Raw genomic sequence first — 22,115 nt, forward strand, 5'->3', positions numbered from 1 at the left:
TAATCTGGAACCGGTTCCTGACATCAGCAGTCGGGTACTTCGGGTACCCGGTTCCGATGCACAGCCCTATTCTAGTGCAAATTTGAGCGAGAACCAAAACCATAGTACGACTAACTTCACTGGAACCCATGCTATAGTCAACCATAGTTGCACTAGCTGGTGGCATCGCTAGTTGTATAACTTTATGTGTGCAACTTACCAGTCTACGTTGGATGACGTGTATACATGCAGAGGTTTTGCGGTATTCGGAACGGATGACAGATAAACATGCAACGAGCGAGGCCGGAAATATCTGTCTGCGACCCAGTCGCAGTGAGCGAGGCCAAAAACATCAGGGTGTACTACCCGCAGATGACGGTCTGAACCCATCTGGCATTGAGGTTCTTGAAAACAATCCCATGCCTGGGTCCGTTAATGTCGATATAATCCCGGCGTGAACTGGTTAAGTAAAGAATCGTTTGAAACCCATAGGGAAATTCTTGAAAACCATATTTTCTTGTCTGTGTAGAGAACTTTGCTCTGAAGGAAAAAGCTGTTCTATACAATTTAGGCTTATAATTAGCCTGCACCATTGTATGTGTCATCAAAATGGTATTTAGGCACACTCTTTTTATTCTCCAGCAATGTGCATTTAAAGATGCATTCCCCATGCTATTTTGAGCTGGACTCGCCACAATAGATTTTTTTTCAGTTGCTATTTTCCTAACAATGTAAAACTTATTCACTTTTGAATGAGACATTGAATGGAAAAAAATCCATTGAGGTTTAGTTGTTGAATTAAATGGCAGTTCATTTGTGTGCAGCCCTTTTTCAGAGGGTTGCAGACGCCCAAAGTCAGAAAAATGTAGAGTTTTTCATTAAAACAAAACATCCAAATTGAAAATTTGTTAGGAAATGACACGCAGCTTTAAAGGCGATTTAGGATGTACAGCAGACAAATTATTCCAAATGAAATGATCGGACCATAATGAACTTCATTGTGCATTCCTTAATAGGTTGCATGGCATACCATGGGCACAAAGTTAAGGTGTATGATTCCAATGCGGCAGCACTAGATGCTCTTCACAGTAACCTGGAGGTTGACAAGAGAGAACTGAAATGTGAGGGACTGATGATTCATCCAAACTTTCTGGTAAGCAAAGAGGACATGTTTCCATCATACTATGTTTTGTGGAATTTGAAGCTTGACATGTGTTGCCATTAACACAGGGCAGCATAGGTCAGTTAGTTCAGCACTGGTACAAAGTCATGGAGGTTGAAGGAGAAATTCAATGTCTGTTTTCAACCTTAAAGATATAGTCCATCATTTGTAATTTGTGCATTTGTTCGTTTGAAGCAACAAAAGTGCTCAAAATCTAAAGAAGGGTACTGAACAACTAACCTGATGAAGTTTCAGCTCAGCTTCAGCTATATATTCCGAGAAAACAGCATTCTAGGATCTCGATTTCAAATCAAAAGTTGCTGAATCATGTTTTGAATTGGGCCTGAATTCAGCGTCCGAGACACGTTCTCACTGAGCCGATTGCAGCTATGCGATGTCGCGCACTGATTCGACGAATTATAGCGCCCGCGCGCGCGCGTGTGCGTCGTGTCAACGCTTGCGCGCGCTTCGCCGAATAAAAAACGAACTACTAACGGAAATTTCCAACGGTGCGTCTTAAGACGCACCGTTGGAAAGGCCTTCTTTCGTTGATTACTTCAAAACGACAGCTTGCCAGAAAGAATATTTTCACAGGGAGTTTAGTCCCCTTACTATCTTTCAACCAAGTATGTTTTTCAACAATAATTACGCCAGTTACTTTTCGGATAGCTGCAAATGATGGACTATAGCTTTAAAGGGGATAGCCTATACAACATTTATTTTTTCTGTAATTTTAAGAAATTGATGGATTTGGAGGTATGGCAAATATTGTATGCGCTGACCTGTTTAAAGTTTTGTGTTCATAGATGCTGGGGAAAAAAAACAAAAACAATATTATGTTCTTGTAGTCTGGTTCCCTGACCCTACTTCAGACAAAACGGGGCAATTTATAGGCGTCGGGGAGTTGTCAGGTCAAGGAACCAGACTAGCTGGTTTGCACTCGTTGCACTCGCGGATGCGTAAATGATTGCAAACAAAATGTAAACTAATTATATTTGGTAAACTGGGGGCACTATTTGAAAAAGTTATTTTTTTCCAATGATGGTTGGCCCAAGATGGTCGGCCCAAGATGGTACATTTGTGTTGTAGGCCGACCATTGTTGGAATCAATACAAAAATTCCAATTTTCTTGACAATGACAGCACACAAGGTGCCATGGTTTCACAGGTTGGTTGAGACTATTACTCACTAACAGTCGAGTAAGGTATTTCATTAAAATATCGTTGTATAATTTGGTATAATTTTGTAAATCTTGTCGATTTGGACAAGATACACTGTGTTCAGCTTTTAGATGTGTTTTGGTAGGCTCTTCATAAGTTCATGATGAATAAAAAAAAAACCTATTAATAGTCAACCCCTAACCACACAGTGTTTATTTGGTTTCTGGGAGTTGAGCCATCCAGTCAATTAAGTTGACTGTTTTGATGTTACAGGGCCAGGTTTTGTGTATCAGCAGGCTTGAGGAAGTAGTCAGGGATGCAGAATACATCTTTGAAGCAGTCATTGAAGATCTAGAAATCAAGCAAAACCTAATTAGAGGTATGGCAAGTGCCCCATTCAAACTTCTTACAAAAGTCAACCATTGGCTCAACTTTGCTGTGTAACATATGTATCTGTTGTGAAGACTTTGTTTCTTTCAGTTTAAAAAATACTGTGAGTATTATTCTGCGTGTAAATGTGTTTTATTTGGGAATGGTGTCCAATCCTGACGTGAAATATAAGCAATTAGGCAACGAAAACAAACAAACAAACACCCCAACAACCCCAACAAACAAACAAACAAAGAAACAAACAAATACAATACTTCCAGTTATCCAACTGACATTATTTTTATGGCCCAACACTAAAATTTTAAAAGGCACTTATTTAAAATAAAAAGGACATGAAAATGCTATCATTCCATCAATTCTGTCTTACCCAATACGCCCCTCAACAACCTGTTTATGTAAAAAAAAAACCACTTTAGAACATTTTTGCTGGTCATTTTGTTAAAACTCTGTTGATTTACAATCAATGAATTTGGTAAGAAACGCACTTTATTTCATGATGCAATGGGCACGTTTTCCTTTGGGTTGGTGAAAGCACATGCGGCATTTGTAATAGTTGAGTGATTCTCGCTGCTAATAGATAATTAGCCAGAATATTGATTGAAGGACCGTGAACAGTCTACAACACTGGAGCTACACGGCCTACATTGCCTACATTGCATTTATGGTTGTATATCATCATTGTAAAAATGCCATGAAAATATCTTTGGAAAGAGTATTTCTGCGCATTATTTCACAAAAGTTGATTTCTTTCTTTTCCATGTATGTATTTCCTGTTTTCAAAATTATTTCAATGTATTTATTTCAAAATTCTTAACTTTGTACTTGTCAAAGTACAATACAATACAATACTTTTCAAAATTATTTCAATGTATTTATTTCAAAATTCTTAACTTTGTACTTGTAGCAACACAGCGTAGTATCTTTTCCAAACTTGATGGCTGCCATACAATACAGACCGTGTTGGTTGTTATTCCTTCATGCTTAATGTTATGCAATTAGTCCTGTGCATAACTTAAAATCTGCATGTTCAGTAAGTATCGTCAGCCTTACTGAGTTTTGGGGACAGTTTTTCATAGCAAAAGTAAACATTTTGGGCTGAATATATGTATTTTTGAAATGGCATACATTGTATAATCGAAAACAGATGTTTTTATTTTTCTTGGCCTTACTGTTTCATTTTTGCTGATTTTTTTTCCTGTTTGCAGAGGTATCTCATCTGTGTAGTCAGGATGCAGTCATCAGCACTAATACTCTCAATCTTGATATACGAGAAATAGCAGTCAAGGCTGCCTACCCCGAGGTACTTGATCATGATGAGTTATCTTCATCACATGATGAAAATTGGGACAGATATTTTTTTAGAAAAATAAACAAATTTTACAATTTTGTGTTAGCTTTTGGCCTTCTTGAAGGTGGAAATAATGTTCATTTCGGACATTTGCCATCTCTTACTTTTCTTCTTAAAATTATAGTTTCTTGCTCATAGAATCCTTCTGTGGGAGAGTCAGACTTTTAGGCAGTAGTGCTTGTTTTTGTTCTTGGCGTGCTGACACCTTACTACCATTCAATTTCCTCAAAGTTTTATTTTTACCAAACATCTACCACTTTTTTGTATCAACCCCGTTTTGGATTCACTGTCTATGCTCAGTGAATGATGGACAAAAATGCACAGAAACAGTAAGTGAGAAACCACTTTTCTTTTGTATGTTCTCATAGAGGGTAATGGGATTGCGCTTTTTACACCCCGTTTACGCTGTGCCAGAAGTGGAGATAAACCCAACTGCTTTCACTGATCAGAAGTGTGTTGAAAAAGGTACGTATGTGTGCAAATGGCACTGGATATGAGAAAATCAGGCTGATGTTGCAAAAACTAAAAAAGCCTGATTTTCAACTATAAAACACAGCTATACAAATTAAGATTATAATTCTAAGAAGAAGTAGTGACTTAATAATGAGAATGATTAAACATTGTTGAGGACAGTTGAGCTGCTGTATGCCCCATGCTCAAGTGTGTTTGTGTCATGTGAAGATGCTGTAAGATGGTGTACATGTATATTCAGATCCAAAATGATGATGTGCACTCTGCACCACAGGCATACCCATACTTGTTCCATAGTTGTGGGGACCACACACGAGTTGTCCCATGGCACTATGGGGACTAAAGACGCTGTGGGGACAGCAGAAAGTCCCCATAACTCGGTCCTAATTTGCCTAACAATAAAAAACTTTCCCATAGAGCGGTGACGGCCCACCCACCCAATCCAGTGCGCACACACACTCACTGTGTTCTTCACTGGCTCTCATGAGTAGTTCACAGTGTCACGCACTGTTCCAGCAAGGAGTGCAAACAGGTTATATTAAGGTTTGTCCAAATTGGATCATTAAATGTTTACATTTTTGGCCATGCTTTCACAAGTATAGAAACTTTTGGGGTGTAAGTGGACTTTGAAAAGGAAATGTACAATTAAGGCTGTTGTGAAGATTTCATGAATGCATTCTGCATAATGATTTCTTTAAGCTTATCTATTCAAGTGTTCTTGACATTCTTGTTGACTTCTTCCATCTAGTGAGGCAGTTTCTAGAAGGCATTGGAAAAACACTGTTTTTCAGGTCAGGCAGAGAGGCACTTATCCTGACACCCGAGCAAATAAACTCCAGAAAATTAGGTAACTCTCATATCCTAATACTTTCTAATGTCTTGTATAGTAGTTACCACATTGACAGTAAAATTGGAGATTATAAGCATATTATAAGTAAAGTCATATGCAGTCGGTCAAATTCATATTTTTCAGTTGCATCAAGGGTTTTAATTCTCATAAGACTTTCCAAACAAACAGCCAGCCGATCCCATTAGCTCGGTGGTCGAGTGGTAAGACATCCGCACTAGAAAGCAGGGGCCATATTCATGAAACCTTACTAAGCCTAGTTGGTTACTAAAAAGGCATGTAGTTGTTTACTAAGCCTGGTTAGTAGCTAGTTGGTATTCATGAAACATTGCTAGCGCCTTGCGATTTTCTCAATGAAACGCGTGCATTGCATTCATCCAGCGTGGTCAATATCTCACGCCCTGCGCTGCTGCTCCATGTTCCAGCGTGACGTAGTACGGTTGGACCAAACCAATTGTGGTGAAGGGTGTGCTTTCCTCGGCCAAATTCACCAGCATTTTCGTTTTTTTTCACCGTATCAGAATTAAAAAAAAATCTTTTTATGGAGTCTGAAACTTTTCTCTTCTTTTCGTTAAGAATGAATACGAAAAACGATGTAATCTCCCAAAAGAGGGTGACACACCACTTTACGAAATTAATGGATCCGTCCACAATATGAATATTCATGGCAGTCGTGAATCGAAAAGTTATTATTTTATACGGTAGCTACTTGTCAGCTTGTTGCTAAAAAATAATTATGATTTCATAAGTTTGGCACAGTAAAAGGACCTGTTTGTTCTTAGAACAAAACTATTCAGCAATTATTGCCACGAGACAAGTTTTTAGTGCTCATCAGGGCTTGCTCGGATGGGACGGAACTCGTCGAGAAAACCCGGCAGCACGTGTGGGAAAATGTTATGGCGATCGTGTAGCGTAGGGCCCCTGTTTTGTTTTGATCAAATTAGAGTCAAAAATGTTTTTTATTGCTAAAAAAAAATCACCTTTATAATCAAAAGCAGACTCCTCAATTCTAATGACACCCGTTTTGCAATATTTAACAGTTTCTTGAGGTAGAAATCACGATTTTCCTGCGCTGTTTGTACCTTGCGATTCAGCGCGCCGTGTGTACTCATGGTACATCGCGTTGTGATCACCATCTTTATTTTCGGGTTGCGTGTTGTGTTGCCGCGCTGTCATCGTCATTTTACCCCCAAATTTCCCTAAAAAAAATCAAAACCCTACCCTCTATCTATGACATACCTGTTTATTGAGAACCAACTAGTTAGGTCTGTCTAATAATTTTAAAGTGGAATTTGTTTTCTTAAGTCAGATGTCGGGCCCTACGTCGATCGCCAATTTTATCATAGTTGCTGGGCCCGATAGGGCTGCGATAGGTAACACGGTAGCAATTTATGATGTTCATTTCTCAACGTCATCAAGTCAAATTATAACAGACTTTTGCTTACATAACAAAAACAAGATTCATCCTTCACCTTGTGTTGAATAGCATGTGGAAATTGCAGTGCCTATTTCTGTCAGACGTGCGCGGTACATACGTGTTTGTTCGAACAGGGGAACGGCCTATGTATGCTTTTCATTGTAACCTAATACATTGTATAGACATGTATATTACGTATGCACTTCCGAAGCCGAACCGAACCCCAACCGAACCCCGAAGTTCGGAGAAAAAAAACCGAACCGAACCGAACCGAACTTTGAGGATCAGTTGCAGCACTATTTCCCCCTCCAGTTGCCTTCTTGGACTTTCACATACCGGTACTCGACAGGCACTCTCTTGACTCAGATTTTAATTTGGATAATTCAATTTTTAAATCATACAATGATCCTTCTTTTTCTTGTTAGTGTTTGCATCCTTATGCTTAGCATCAATAATATCTTTTAATTCCTGATACTTGTCTGCCATATAGAGTTCTCTTCTTTAGAATCATTTGCCTTCCTTGCCCTTTTTGTAGCCATGTCTGATAACTTAGCTTTATATGCAATTGCTAGAGAATTTGATATTGATTAAATTAAATGCAGTACACTACAATAAATATGGGCCCTTTTTCCTTTCTTTTTGCTAATCCACGCAAGTGCTGGACATGGATTAGCCTAATACATCTGTCGCACTATTGTATCTGTTGTCATCACATTCCATACATGCCCACTCCACCAAAAAGCACCCGATTCTAGTTACTCACATATGCAACTAAATTCTCCTAGTATGTAACTAGTTAGCAAGGTTCTTAGTAAGGTTTCATGAATAACAATTTAGGTGTCAACTCCATAGTAGACTACTAGGCATTTTAGTGTCCTACTAAGGCCTAGTTGGTTGCTAAGTTAGTAAGGTTTCATGAATATGGCCCCTGGAGGTCGTGGATTCGAGTCCCAGAAGGTAATACACTGAGTATACAGTGTTAATACGTCGATGAAGGGCAAAACCTAATTTGATTTACATCACCCCGACGCAAAAAAATAATCTTATGAATACAAACAAACAATCAAACAAATAAAAGAAACAATACTTTCCTGGCTTTAGTTTTTGTTTGTTAGTTATTTGATTTTTTTAATCCTAGCACGCAGGCAGCAGTTACTACGACAGCATGGTATGCTGGGAATACCAGATCGGGGAATGCCTCATCTTGGACACGGTGGCAACTTAACACCACCTCAAGATGATGAATGTGGTGAGTCATACATCTTGGAAGTTTTAGCATAGATCTTATTCTTGGCTTGGAAAGGTACATCTGCTTTTCCCGACAAATTATTTAAAAATCATGTTGGTATCTTTGTCCTGAATGTGTTATTTCTTGATTTGTTTATGTTACATTACTTTGAGTTGGTGTTCTACGTTTGCTACATTTTTGGATAAAGAAGTTACCCATTGGGGAAGAATTCCATACATGGACATCATTATTTTTTTCCAGCAGTGACTGTCAGCAATCAGAAAGCAATAACATGTCCTAAAAAGTCAAATTTAGCAAGAAAAATATTGAAGCTTTTACTGAGAAAACACTTAGAATTTTTCAGACAAGTCTCATAGGGTTTGTGCACAGGGTGTCAAGTGATGTCCAGGTATGGAACTCTTTCCCAACCATGTTTTACAGGCTTATGTGTGAATTGTCCTTGCTGCAAGTCAATATGCGGTGTCATCACTTATATGGGCACTGCTTTTTTAGACAGTTGATCATTGATCCATAAATGCAAGAATTCACAAGATGGAGTTATTAAAAATGCTGGCCCAAATCTGTATCTTGCAAGCATGCATAAGTAAGCCAAAATGCACAAGTGAGTGCACAGTTTCAGGTCCGTCATAGATTTGGCGTGCCACCTCACACTTGCCAAAACCCAGAGTTGTAGTGACTAAAGTCAATGACTCAACTTAAGTCGGACTCGAGTCACAATTGACTCGAGTAACTGACTCGACTCAACTCGAGTCACTGCGAGCAAATGACCTGACTCGACTCAAGTCCCTTATCAGAAGACTCGACTCGAGTGGAAAGCTAATAAGACTTGAGTCCCAAAACTGTGTGAAAATATGTTTGCGGTGACTTAAGGTACAAAGCTATTTATGCTCATGCACTTTGCATTACTGGTACCGTCATGTTATGGCCGCTTAACGCGTAAATATATGGTGGTTTTGCACAGTAGATGGTACGTGCGTGGCAGTATGAGGCCAGCTATATGTATGCTGTGTTGACAGTTGTTCACCCTGTACCTAAATATGCATTATGTTTTTTACTTCAACCTCTCTAGCATCTGTCTTCGAGATATAACTTTGTTTCTAAACTAAAAATGGTTTGAAATAAAAAGAATCTATAATAATCGCTGTATCACACATCAAATTTCCCCAAACTTCAAAACCTACCACTCTTGGAGAAACATTTTTCCTTAAAAATTATATGTAAAAAAGTAAAATTAAAAGACAAGCAGAAAGTGTCATGCTTCACTGATCTTGTTTATTATTGGCCGGTATTAAACATTTCAAAGTGGTATTTCAAACCACCCACATGATGAGCTGTTGATCAAAAGGAATGGGTAAACAGTCCAAGGTATTTATTACAACTTGGTATTCTCTATGCTGTAATGTTCAAAATGTGCTCCTTCAACACAAAGCCAAAGAAGTAAGTACTTTATATGACATTGATTGCCACAAATTGACTGCTTTCTTCATGGGTCAGAATGAATTTATCCTAAAAACATGATGTTAGAGTGTTTGAATTCATTGACAGCTTCAGTTTGGTTTTACTCTGACAGGCAGGTTGCATGTTCGTGAATGAATTTCACTGTTGATGGCTGAAAATACTGACTGGACTGCTGGGTCAGGGTCAGTCATGTCAGATCCAGTCTAGTGCTTTCAATAAACGTATTAGACCGGTAGTGATTTGTCACACTTTTACACAAAGCACATTTGACGATGGATTACTAATAATGTAATTGTAGATAGGTAGGAGACTAGTTGGGAGTTCTATGCCGTCTGAGGATGCCCAGGGTATACTGCAAGGAAGTGACTCTCCTCATACCCCAAGGTGCAAGCAAGGAACAACCTGCTCTGTCATCTTGCTGGAACCAACTGGGGCGCTAGCTTCTCTGTTCTCCGCACCTCCTCCCTCGCACTCTCCTACTCTACTGCTGAATATTGCGCACCAGTGTGGTGCAGGAGTAGCCATTGCCAACTAGTGGACAAGGCCCTGAACAACACAATGCGCCTTGTGTCTGGGTGCATTCGATCTACACCTGTCGACAATCTGCCAATCACTAGTGGCAAAAGCCCGCCAGCCATCAGACGAGAACAACGATGCCATCAACTTGCACTATAAGAGCGCTCAGAAATGAGAACCACTTACTCTGCCATCTAACCACCGACCAAATCCAGAATCCAAGACTGAAGTTTAGGAAACCGCTTGCAAATCACCTGCAAAGCCTCCTAATAACTGCTGACAGTCACACCCCGGAAACCTGGGCGATGCGTCAATGGGAGGAACAATGGTCCATGTCCACATCAAGGCTCCATGGCTACATTGACAAACCCAACAACAAGCCGCTTGGATGTCACCTACCCAGAGCAGCTTGGTGCAGACTGAACAGATGCCGAACTGGTCATGGTCGATGCCGGGCAAACATGCTCCGGATGGGCCTGATTGCTAGTCCAGCCTGTGAGTGTGGGGCTGCCCTCCAAACAGCCGCTCACATCACCAGCGACTGCCTGCTTCACAACAGCCCAAGCAAGGAGTCCTTAAGGCCAAAAAAAAAAAATCTCTGGTTTCTGGTATGCGCGCGCGTCGCCGTAGCCATGCACGTCGGCAAAATGAAAAAGTTTTTTTTTCAATAAAAGATGATGTCTCAAAACCGCCAAACTCACTGGCTGCTGCACAATTTTAACGTGTTTTTAGATGGGGTTATGATCAAGTATAAGCTTTATGTGGCCTCTCCGGACTCCCATATATTTGCACTAGGTTTAGTCAGGCACCATTTGCAGTCGTCAGCCGACATTTGAAGCAAAAAAAACAGGTAAAATAAAAAAAAAAGCCGCTTCGCCGCACCACTTTTTGGGCAAGCTCCATACCAGAAACCGGAGACTTTTTTGGGGGGGCCTAACCCTAAAGGGGCCGGGGGGGGGGGGGGGGGGGGGGGGGGGGAATCCACCCCCCCTCAACTTTTTCCGCAATAGCCTTGACAATCTTTTTGTTCACGACCCGGGCTGAACTGACTTTTTAGCCTCTAGCCTTGCGCATCTTTTGATACCAAAAACATAAAAATCGGACCTAAGGTTGCTACGCGCCGTGCAAACTAAATTTTCCCATACGTTGTGTACACAGAGCAGAATTACCATTCGTGCCTATGAATAATTAATTAGCCATAATTCCAAAATCCTTTGACCTATAGTCATGAAATTTCTTGGGTATGTTCATGATAAGTTGTTCTATGCATGTACCGATTTTCAAATTTTTCGTCACTCGATGGCCGAGATCTTAGGGCTGAGAGATGGTCAAAATAACCCAGCCCTTTTAGGGTTAAAGGAACTAGACAATACAGCCATACAATGGCTTACTAAACACCAATTGTATTATTAAATTGTAGATTAAATCGAGACACACGCATACTAATAATGTTTGTCTTTTTTATCAGCTTGTTCACCATTTACCATTTACTAACAACAATTGAGAATGGTCACTGAAAAATCTTCTTCTTTAGGCAAAAGCCCTGTAAACTTACTTTGATCTGCTTTATTTCCAAACATCATTCTTACAATAATGAACAATTAAAGTGAACGCAATATTCAGCAATCTCAGGTGATGAATGGTGGAGGCTGGCAGAAAGCCCAAGCTTGCACTTGGCCAGGCACCCGTGATTAAACAATTACATTTAAATTTAACGAAAAAGAAAACACACTTCAAGTTAAATAAATAGATATAAAACTTCTTAACTAATTATGAATTATGACAGGAACACAGTAATAATATTACCATGCATTAATATTATTTAATTACTATTACTAAGTAGTTTGTTCAGTTGAATTAATAAGCTAAACATTTGGAACAGTTTATTTAGACAAATAAATGGGTCCTTCATGTTTAACCGTAGATAAATATTTAGATGTCCTTACCCCATACAAATGCAAGTTCCTTGAATTCCTTGTATTACACTGATGGGTGTTTTCATTCTTTGTGAAAATACCAGAAAGTGAAGCAGGAAATAAATTCCTATCATATTTAAACATATTGACTCCAAGGTGGTATTTATATAACTCAGGGATAGGGTGTATATTAAACTGGTGACCAAGGGGTGCAGCGTGTGCTCTTGAATTTGAATGGTTTATTACCCTGAGTGATTTCTTTTGTATAACAAACAGTTTGTTTTAATTAGATAAGTTGCCATTACCCCATGCTAGTGTTCCATGTTGCAGTTGTAGAAAGTAGCGCTTCTGTTTGTAATATATCCTTAACCTTCCAGAGTATACCAAGGGTACAAGGAATTGACATATGAACCTTTTGACAGTAACATTTCCAAGTAAGTTTGTTATATGATTACCCTTAGAAAGGTGTTTTGACAAACCAGCACCCGATTTCATCAAACTCTTCGTAACTTACGATGCATCGCAGCGATGCGACGCGTCGTATCCCCACGATGCGTCGCAGCTGCGACGCGTCCTGCGATCCATTTCACAAAACACGTCGTAAGTGCGACGCGTCGTAGGTGTATTTATAGCACAACTCGGTGACTGTTTTATGTATTTAGTCAGCGTACAGTAAATAGTCGTCTGATATTCAACAAAGAGTCGTCGGATCTCAGCTCGAAATTTGTTAAAACGTAAAACAAAATGGCGGCCGTGCGATGCAATTTTGAAGGAAAACAAACTCTCATTGGACTGTATAGCTACTTTGAAATTTCAATTCTAATATTCCGGTCTAATTCATAATTATTCAATGAATTTTCTATTTACAACTTTACACACATTGCGTCGGTATAATAATCTCGTTAATGTAATGTTTATGGCATAAAACTGGCTTAGAAATGACTCTTCTTATTTTGCGACGACCGCTAGACACGTCTTAACTTGCGACGTGTTTTAAGCCGTTGTCAAGGAACTTATAACGCGTTCAACACATCGCAACTTTCGTGAAAAGGAAGATACGACGCGTCGCGAGTTGCGCCGTGTTACACGTCGAAACTCGAGTTGCGACGCGTTGCAGCGCTTCGTGAAATCGGGTGCTGGCTTATTAAGGTATTATTAAAAACAATGTTATGATTTCTATTTAGATCCTTGTTTGAAAATACCATACAGCATGTCTTTTAAAATTAACTGACAATCTATTGCAATTTATCTATTTACAAACACATTGCAGTTCCCTATTTATGACACTTACTGCTCCTTCTGATCTCTATTACTATAAATATATTTATATCATCTGCAAATGAAATAAGTTTAACTGAAGATCTGAGGATTTAGGTAAATCGTTTACAAGAGGAAGAGAATTGGCCCTAATATAGACCCTTGAGGAACACCACATGAAATCAGTTGTAGAGAAGACACACTATTTTGCCATACAATGTACTGCTTTCTGTCATTTCAATAATTTTTGAACCACTCAAGCACCATACTTCTACTCCATTTTTGCTCATTTTATTTTTAGTAATACATGGATATCATGGTTGATCGTATGCCCTTTAATCTCATAGAAGTTGCACCCACATTCATAAATACCTGAGAAAGATTACCCATTCCTATTGGTCAAGAGCCTGTCACATGAGTGGTTTTATAATGCTGATAAAACAGCTTGTTTAGTAAACACAACAAAAACTCCTGCACTGCTGCATTGTGCACCACATTGCACATGCCAATATGTGCCACGGGCGCGCCAATCTCCATAAAAGGAGATTTTTAGCACTAGGTGCGTGAGGCACATACCATGGACACGACCAGACGAGTGTTTCACAAAACATGAGGCGTAATTGTTGAACAAAATGACTTTTGACTTTTTGACCAAAAGGTATTTATGAATGGGAATAAATATGTGCTTGGCTGGTATTAAACAAGTACATGTATGTTTAAAACCAGCTAGGGGCCTGGTTGCAGATAGTGACCCTCGCCGGCCCCAAGCAGGTTTTAAACGAACTTGTTTAAAACCAGCCAAGCACATATTTATTCCCTTAATAAAAGCCCTGAATGTAATGAACAGATTCCATTCTTTTTCTGTTAATGAAAAGTGCTTCACATTTTTTGTAGCAAAAGGGACTCATCACTTTAACCACATCCTTGAAAATTTGCGATGACCTCACAGAAGAAAGTCTGCTCCTAAACTGGAAAAAAATCAATACTTTCCTTATTCATACATTCACAGTATGCAAAGGGTTTTGTCTAGAGGTTTTTCATGATTCATGTGTTTAGTTCATATTCATTTGTTTCTCATTAAAACACAGTAATAACCTTATGTGAATAATCATTTTATACTTTTTTTTCCTTAAAAGGGCAAATTTTCACAAAGTTTTTATTCAAATAGACAAGCCATTATTCATCACTTTAGATGTTCATGAAAGCAAATCAGTTTCCAATGTTAAAGGTTTTTTTACTTCAGTTAAATGTTAAGCAATTTGCTACTCATTGTTTCATCGTTTCACTCATTATTCAATGTTCCACTCATTGTTCTTTACTAATTTTGTTTTTCATTAACCTTTTGGTCGTTCTCAGCCACTGTTGTTGACCGTGACTGTGCTATCTGTATGGACAGGCCCAGAGACTGCCTTCTCTGCCCTTGCCACCATCTGGTTACGTGCCACGATTGTGCAAAATCACTGATGAATCGCAGGGATTTCTGTCCCATTTGTCGGAAGGAGATCACAGAGACTATCAGGGTCTACACTTCATAAGGGCAGGCTTCAATATCGACTATCAGCAGATAATATGCTTTCCTTAATTACTGCTCAATTGGCATCGTATAACAAATGGCCTTTGTTATGCCAATTTGACGATCCAGCAGGATAGGTAAAGTAGGCGGACCTGATTGACCTGATCAAGTCAGGCTGAGCAAGCTTCAATAGTATGCTTATCAAAACACAGTACAATGTATGAGTTTTTGCTATTCAATGACACATCAGAAGCAATGTTCATTAGGAAATTTACCTCTAACTGCCTCGTGAACCTGGTCAAGCATGACTGACCATGGGTCAGAGACTTGTACAGATGTGGCTGATCCTCAGCATTGATATTTTCATTTTTCTAGCTGTAAGCAGTGTCTGCTCTTTTGTCAAAAGCAAACTTAGGGATTCTTAAGGTTCTCTAAGAAAAAAATAAAGAACCTAGTCATTCTTCTTTAGACATGGTCCAATTGCTCCTTCAAATGGAAGTATTTTCTCAGCCATCACATTATAATTGCTTGTCAGCCACCTATCAATTGTGTTGCCAACAACAGAAGTTGTAAAAATCAATCATTGGCCATCAGACTAGGTTTTTTTGTGGCGTGAGAAAGGTTTGTCACACATTTCAAAGTGGTTTTCGATTAATCAAGCAGAAAAATGTTACCAGCTAACTGACACAGAGATCAATAAGTTGAATAATCAAATTGATCTTGTTGGCCCAGCCTCCTTCCCCTCCCCACCAAAAATCCAAAGAACAATGCCCAGCCCCCCCCCCCTAAAAAAAACCCTGGTTTTTGTTCCAAGTCATTCCAACAAAAAGTAGCAAGTAAATATCCTCAAACCCTGTTTTCCAAGTCATTGAGGTTTTAGGGGGGGGGGGGGAGGGGGCAAATACTGATGTGTGAAAGTCTGGCAGGACATTTATGATGCATTTTCTGTTTAATCTTTAAAGTGGAATGCATGTATGTTTTGCTCAACAATTTTTTTACAGTATACATTAATGTTCTTAATGATGGCATGAATGGACCAAATTGCATTTGTTTCATTGTTCTAATCATATCCATGCTTCAGGACGGACCTTCTGTAAAAAAAGGCTCAATACCTTTTTCTGTTGAATTTTTTCATTTCAAAATTTTTGTTTGACCAAAAGTAACTAAGCATAATATGCTTCTAAAATAAAAGTTTAATTTATCATGTTATATGTATGTATAGAATTTTAAATAACTGACTCTGTTTGTTAAAAAAAAAGCACGGTATGTCTCTTGTATTTGCAGAGGTTGGTTTATTTTATGTTAAATTGTATTTTTTTTAAAGATAACAACATGCAGTATTCTCTGTTTATTTTAAAAAAAAAATGTATCATGTTATATGTATGTATAGAATTTTAAATAACTGACTCTGTTTGTTAAAAAAAAAAGCACGGTATGTCTCTTGTATTTGAATAGCTTGGTTTATTTTATGTTAAATTGCATTTTTTTTTATTAAGAGAACAACATACGGTATTTTTTGTTGTGTGGAAATGAATGCCTAATTAGTGCAATATTTAATGTTTGTTAATAGACAGGAAAAGTTGGACTCCTCACTCAAAAAAATGGAGAGGCACACCTGTTCATATCATCTAAAAATATATTCCTATCAATGGGACCAGTCAGTAATGCAGAAGGATAGCCAGTTAGTGGGTTATTGCAGGTGGGGGTGAGCATTGGCATTCCTGCTTCAATGGTTTTATTTCTCATGCTTAACAATTGAGAGATTCGATCATAATGTAGACAAATATTACATGTAGATTATACCATGAAACAATTGGTACATCCCAGGGTCTAATTACATCGTATAGAATCCTGCATAATATAGGTTTCCCAGCCAATTTCCTGAAATGGTCATTCACTTCTAAAAATCGGTCATTCGTTTTCATCTGAATTTGAATGCATGCCTTTAATTCATTTCAATACAATGAAAAACCAATCGTTTTCATTGTACGTGCATTCGGTTTGGAGAAACAGACGACCAATTACGTTATCTGTGCATTCATTTACGCAAGCATACCTTTTTAAAACTGATTTCAGGTACAGCTAATTTGATTGACGGTTAATGAAAAAGAAACCCTTAATTGTATCTGGTGCCGATGGCATTTAAAACTAAAAGTGAAATAGAATGGTGAATGTTTGAAATCGCCCTCTAAAAGCGAAAAAGAAGTGTTATAAAGGAATGTGAATGGACATAAATGAAAGGTGCTGCTCAATCACTTAATTGATTGAACTGAAATGAAATCGAATGCTCTGGAAACAAAAATGAAACACGTGTACAGAGCGATTCTCAAATTCAGACGAAAATGAATGACCGATTTCCAGAACTTAATGAAAATTTTAGGAAATTGGCCGGGAAAACCTATATTAAAATATGCAAGATAATAATTTATTGACCTCAAAACACAGTCAAACATGAAGACTTTTACCTATCTTTATCACCTTGATATTTTGTGCGAAACAATATCTTCAAAGCTCGTATATTAGATCAAATAGGAGAAAAGCCTTGCAAATTGCACCGCTAGGGTTTCATGCCAGGCCAAATGTATTGTTATATTGGTTTTTGCAGCTACCTTAACAGTTGTATCATAGAAATTCAATGGAAAGATATGTACATGAACTTTAATTTAATGCCACAACATCATTGGGCTTCATTATTAATATAACAGTTATTCGTCTTAGTGCTTAAGTCATATCAGTATCAGCATTCCCTGCATGAGGAGATTGAAGGATGAAATTAATCAAACTATGAAGCTATTCAGTATTTATCATTGATTGCCATGATTGTTATAACAAAATTCATCCATAAAACGTGTTGTTTGTGCTCTTCAATGATTTGATTCCTGTTTATTTTTGCTGCTAAAAAAAATAAAATTAAAAAAAAAAAAAATTCTGGACGTCTGGAACCCTCTGAAAATAGACTTGTATTGTGGGTTGCTTTTGTGCACAAGCAGGTCTGCCCTCCCTAAATTGTTGATAGGGAGGCAGGAAACAGTCAACAATTGTCAGGATGCAAATAATTTGAAATGTGCAAAGTAATTATTCCATTGCTAAACGAGGGCCAATGTTTTCATTGGGTGTCTCATTCAAAAGTGAGTAACTTTTGTAATGCCAAAAAAAAATGGCAATTTAAAAATACAAAGGTGAAACTCGAAAATAGCACAGACAGTATATCTATAAGATATTTGCATTTGCCCTTTATCTAAATAAGAAATTCAAGGCAAAATGGGTTGTAACCCTTGTTTAATGTCTATGCCTGATTTTAAAGCAAAATTTCAGTATAAGGAATATACGTTATTTCAAATTTATAATTGGAATTTCAGCATTTCAGCTTGCCACCAACAAAATAGAATCATCAGAATACAACACTCCCTGAATTACACTGCACTCAAAAAGATAACTATTGTTGGAAATTTGATATTGATATTAAGCCCAAAGATATTGTTCAATGAAAATAAGGTATATTTCCATCAAATATGTGAGATTCAAGTGTTTAAGTAGCTGGTAAACCCTATAATGGAAGCAGGCAGTATTGTGGGGATATTGTCCCTAGCTACTTAGCTCCCATGTGAAAGTGATAATAAAGGTTATGGTTGTCTGATTTCTCAAGACATGCAAGTAACATTGCCGGTTTACATGTATATACAGAATTCAAACTACGTATACCACCCACTGCTTTATCTCAATGTTTATTAACCTGTGAGTTGTATGGTTGTACATTGTGTGAGTATTCTACAACAGCTTTCAAGTCTAGGCACTGTCAATAAAAGCTACGTCAATGTGAATACATAGTTGGCCTAAATTTTGCCCCTAGTTGGCTTTTAAAATTCTTCATACCATAGCCCTTGAAAATTTGGATAATTGGACTTGGGGCTATTTGGTCAATTGCCATTTATCGTGTACGTACGTTTTTGAAAATAGACAAAAAACGTTTCAGGATGTTATAATAGGGAGAATTTGCAACGTCAGTTTTCATTTTTTTAATCAGTGGCGATGTTTGTGGCACAAGTACTGATATCAGGTACAATGTTGACATTGGGCTTCCTAATGCTGTGACATCTTTAAACCGAAAGTTGGGTGGTATCAGTACACATACTTGTACGTTCATTGTAAATTTAAGATTTTACAGACATTCTTGTCACTTCATGATATTTATCTTTATCAACATATCAACAAATCAACATATTTGCAAATTTTTAACTGATGACGTCATCTAACCGAGAGTAACGTGTACATGTAAATAAAATGTATAAGGAATTTATTTAAGCCCCAAGGGACGCATTTTTTGGTTGAAATTAAAACAAATGGATCCACAACAAATAGTTGTCTGCCCGATCACCCTGCGTTTGTAACTCAACAAACGTGAATGTCTAGTTTGTTATGGTTACAGCCCAATAGTCCGAAGGCTCAATAGTCCCAATAGACGATAGGGTGCGATAGTCCGAATTGACAATAACGTTGGATAGCTTAGTGGCTGCAATATAACATATTAATTGTTCGTTTCTACTGTGAGCTTGGTGTAGTTGAGTCAGGTCCGTACCAACCCTCCTCAGGTCGTCCAGAAGTTGCTGTTGATAGGCTCGCATAAGTGCGCCACCTCTTCGGTATGGTTCTGTAGGTTGGTTGTTTTTGTCCAAGAGCAATTAGAGGGGTGTGTCACGCCTGGTTGCGTGTGCAATCAGTTGTAGGCGGTGTTTGCGAAGGGTTGTTGATGCCTGTGGAATTTTGGTTTGGCGATAAAGTTCAACATTGGTGATGCGTTCGGGGTATCTGATGTTGAGTGCGTAGCAAAGCTCGATGTGATGCGTTGATGGTTTTCGCGAGCGTTTCTGTTAGCGTCCGAATAGATGATAAGGTTCAATAGTCGGAATGTACGGTAGGGTTCGATAGTCCGATTTGACAATAAGGTTCGATAGTCCGAATGGACAATATGGTTCGTCAGTCTGACACTTAGGACTATCGGACCTTACTGTCGATTCGGACTATCAACCTTATTGTCAATTCAGAATAACGAGCCTTCGGACTATTGAACCTTATTTTCGTTTCGGACTATTGAACCTTCGGACTGATTAGCCTTATTCTAAATTAGGACTACCGAACCTTCGGACTAATGAACCTTCGGATTAATGAACCTTCAGACTATTGCATCAAATGTTCGGATTAACAAACCTTATTTCACTTTCGGACTAACCAACCCCCTCTTATGGAAATTTTGTGCATTCAAACTATCGAACCTTCGGACTAAAGAACCTTTGCACTATCGGACCTTCAGACTATCGGACCTTCGGACTGTCGGGCGGCCCCCGTTTGTCATTATGTTTTGGGGGTTTTTTTTGGTGTTGATGGGGTTCCAGACAGGAAGGTGGAAATAAAAAAGGTGTTTTTAATAGGGTCGGTCGGAAATGAATACCAAAGAAATAAAAAGGGATGCCTATTAAAAAACTTTTCCAAAAGAGAAGGGATGGAATCAATAACTCGGGTGGCAGAAGATTGAAATGATTCAATTTGTGCTGGTAGAGAGTAGAAATTACAAACATTGCATGATGATGTACAAGTGTGTGTATTAGGATTATGATGCCAAACTACTTGAAGTGCTTTTATTTGTTACCACAATGCGACCTGTGTAACCATATTGTGTGAGGTGATTAATGCATTTGTCCAGCGCCTAACCCTGACTGGAGACACAAAATTTAATTTAAAAACAAAACAACCCAAACAAACTAGAAATGTGTTCGTGTGTGAACACAAGCTGTTTCGTCTGTTTTTGGAATGGCTCTGTGACGTGATGACAAAATGTTTCATCATGAATTCATGTCACTAAAAATGTCACTAAAAAAACCTATGGAGAAAAAAAAACATCTTTAATGTGACATAATATGACAAAATCTTCAGCATACATCTTCAGATGGTGGCTTAAGTGTGTGCCAAGTCTGAAGTCGATCGGATTTACGAAAGTGCCAAAGTGTATGGGTAGAAGGAAAGGAGTCTGAAAAAGAAAAAAAAAAAGGGGGGGGGGGAAACAGGGGAAAAACATTAACGAAAACAAGAGCTGTTTCGGAGTATGTACTCCAAAACAGCTAATAAATGTCTTTCTAACATACATTGTATTTTGACACCATAATTGTTGATGATATGCTAGAGATTTCAATGTGCATGTTGGTACATAGGAACCAGATGTGGTACCATACCATATTCGCTCTTTTTACACTCCACCATTGGGCATGCAGAGCCTTGATCTGGCAACTTTACACAATAAAAAAAAAGCCGGTTCAGTGATCTAAACCCCGACACAGGAATCACCGAACCAGCTATATGTATTGTGTAAAGTTGCCAGATCGAGGCTCTGCATGCCCATGGCGGAAGTGTGAAAAGAGCGAATTGCCATTGACAATTCAAATATCAGTGCATAACGAAAGTCCCAACCCACAGGGAAACTAAAATTGCAATGTGTACCGAGTTGACTTTTTGAGGGGAAGTGTAGCTTAGGGGTTAGGGTTTGTGACTCAGGGTCAGGGGGTTGAATCCAGCTGCTGGTCATATGTTGTGTCCTTGGGCAAGCCACTTCATTCCCATTTGCCTATCTCCACCACCCAGGAGTATAAATGGGTACCGGCATCAGCTGGGGAGTACCCTTCGCTGGACTGGCATCCCATCCAGGGGCAATACAAATGGTCTTAGTCTTTTCATGCTACTGAAACCGGAGATAAACGCCGGCCTCATGGGCCATATTGGCTCAGGACAGACTTTACTATTTTTACCGAGTTGACTTTACACAGAGTCATGCCCATTGGCGTCATGTACATGTATACTCTCAAGCCTACAAATTTCATGGTTTATTCGAATATTTGAGTTCAATTCATATTTTAATCCATCTGAATTCAAAGTTGGTGCATTTTCAGGATTTTAGTAATCATGTGTGGATTGTCTTGTGGTCTGCAGCATCAAACTCAAGATTTGTGGGTAATTCTACGGATTGTGTGTGCGAGCCATTTCTGAAGGGGTTTGTGGTGTAGCTGACCTTGGACAAGACACTGTCACTTATATTGCTTGACCAACCAATGCGTGCATGTTAGGGCACAGATGGTCACTGTGAGTTTAGCTGCTTTGCGCCGAAATGGCAGCATCAAGATCCAAGCCTTCAGGGAGCTAAAATGGTCTTTTGAAATATTTTAGGGGTAAATGATCCCGAAGAATGATTTAGTGCATTGTGCATCCAATACTGTTGGAATATTTAATACATATGCAGCTTTTTTACAATTTCTTATCAACTGTACTTTGGTTTACTGAAAAAACCCAGCAACTTAAAACAGCGATGTGGATGCAAGACACACCACCATAACTGAGAACATATACAGGGTGTCCCTGTATATGTTAAGAGGGACAATCAACTAATCTG

At 38.6% G+C, this 22,115-nt stretch overlaps 1 protein-coding gene across 7 annotated transcripts in view; it reads left to right on the plus strand.

Moving 5' to 3' along the window:
• The window catches only part of LOC119743276 (3-hydroxybutyryl-CoA dehydrogenase-like), a 22,185-nt gene extending 5,990 nt beyond the window's left edge, over positions 1–16,195 (plus strand). For 6 of the 7 annotated variants that reach the window (XM_038219694.1, XM_038219707.1, XM_038219681.1 and 3 more), the window contains 7 exons: positions 996–1,132; positions 2,575–2,680; positions 3,897–3,991; positions 4,408–4,504; positions 5,259–5,357; positions 7,913–8,023; positions 14,527–16,195. In XM_038219694.1, coding sequence (XP_038075622.1) covers positions 996–1,132; positions 2,575–2,680; positions 3,897–3,991; positions 4,408–4,504; positions 5,259–5,357; positions 7,913–8,023; positions 14,527–14,705 — 824 coding nt within the window. In that variant the 3' untranslated portion in view covers positions 14,706–16,195. The remainder of the gene's footprint in view (positions 1–995; positions 1,133–2,574; positions 2,681–3,896; positions 3,992–4,407; positions 4,505–5,258; positions 5,358–7,912; positions 8,024–14,526) is intronic. The other variant, XM_038219700.1, reaches the window with a different exon arrangement.
• The last annotated feature ends 5,920 nt before the right edge of the window (positions 16,196–22,115 follow it).

Source organism: Patiria miniata, unplaced genomic scaffold (assembly GCF_015706575.1).
Source record: "Patiria miniata isolate m_02_andy unplaced genomic scaffold, ASM1570657v1 HiC_scaffold_11, whole genome shotgun sequence".
NCBI classification, from domain to species: domain Eukaryota; kingdom Metazoa; phylum Echinodermata; class Asteroidea; order Valvatida; family Asterinidae; genus Patiria; species Patiria miniata.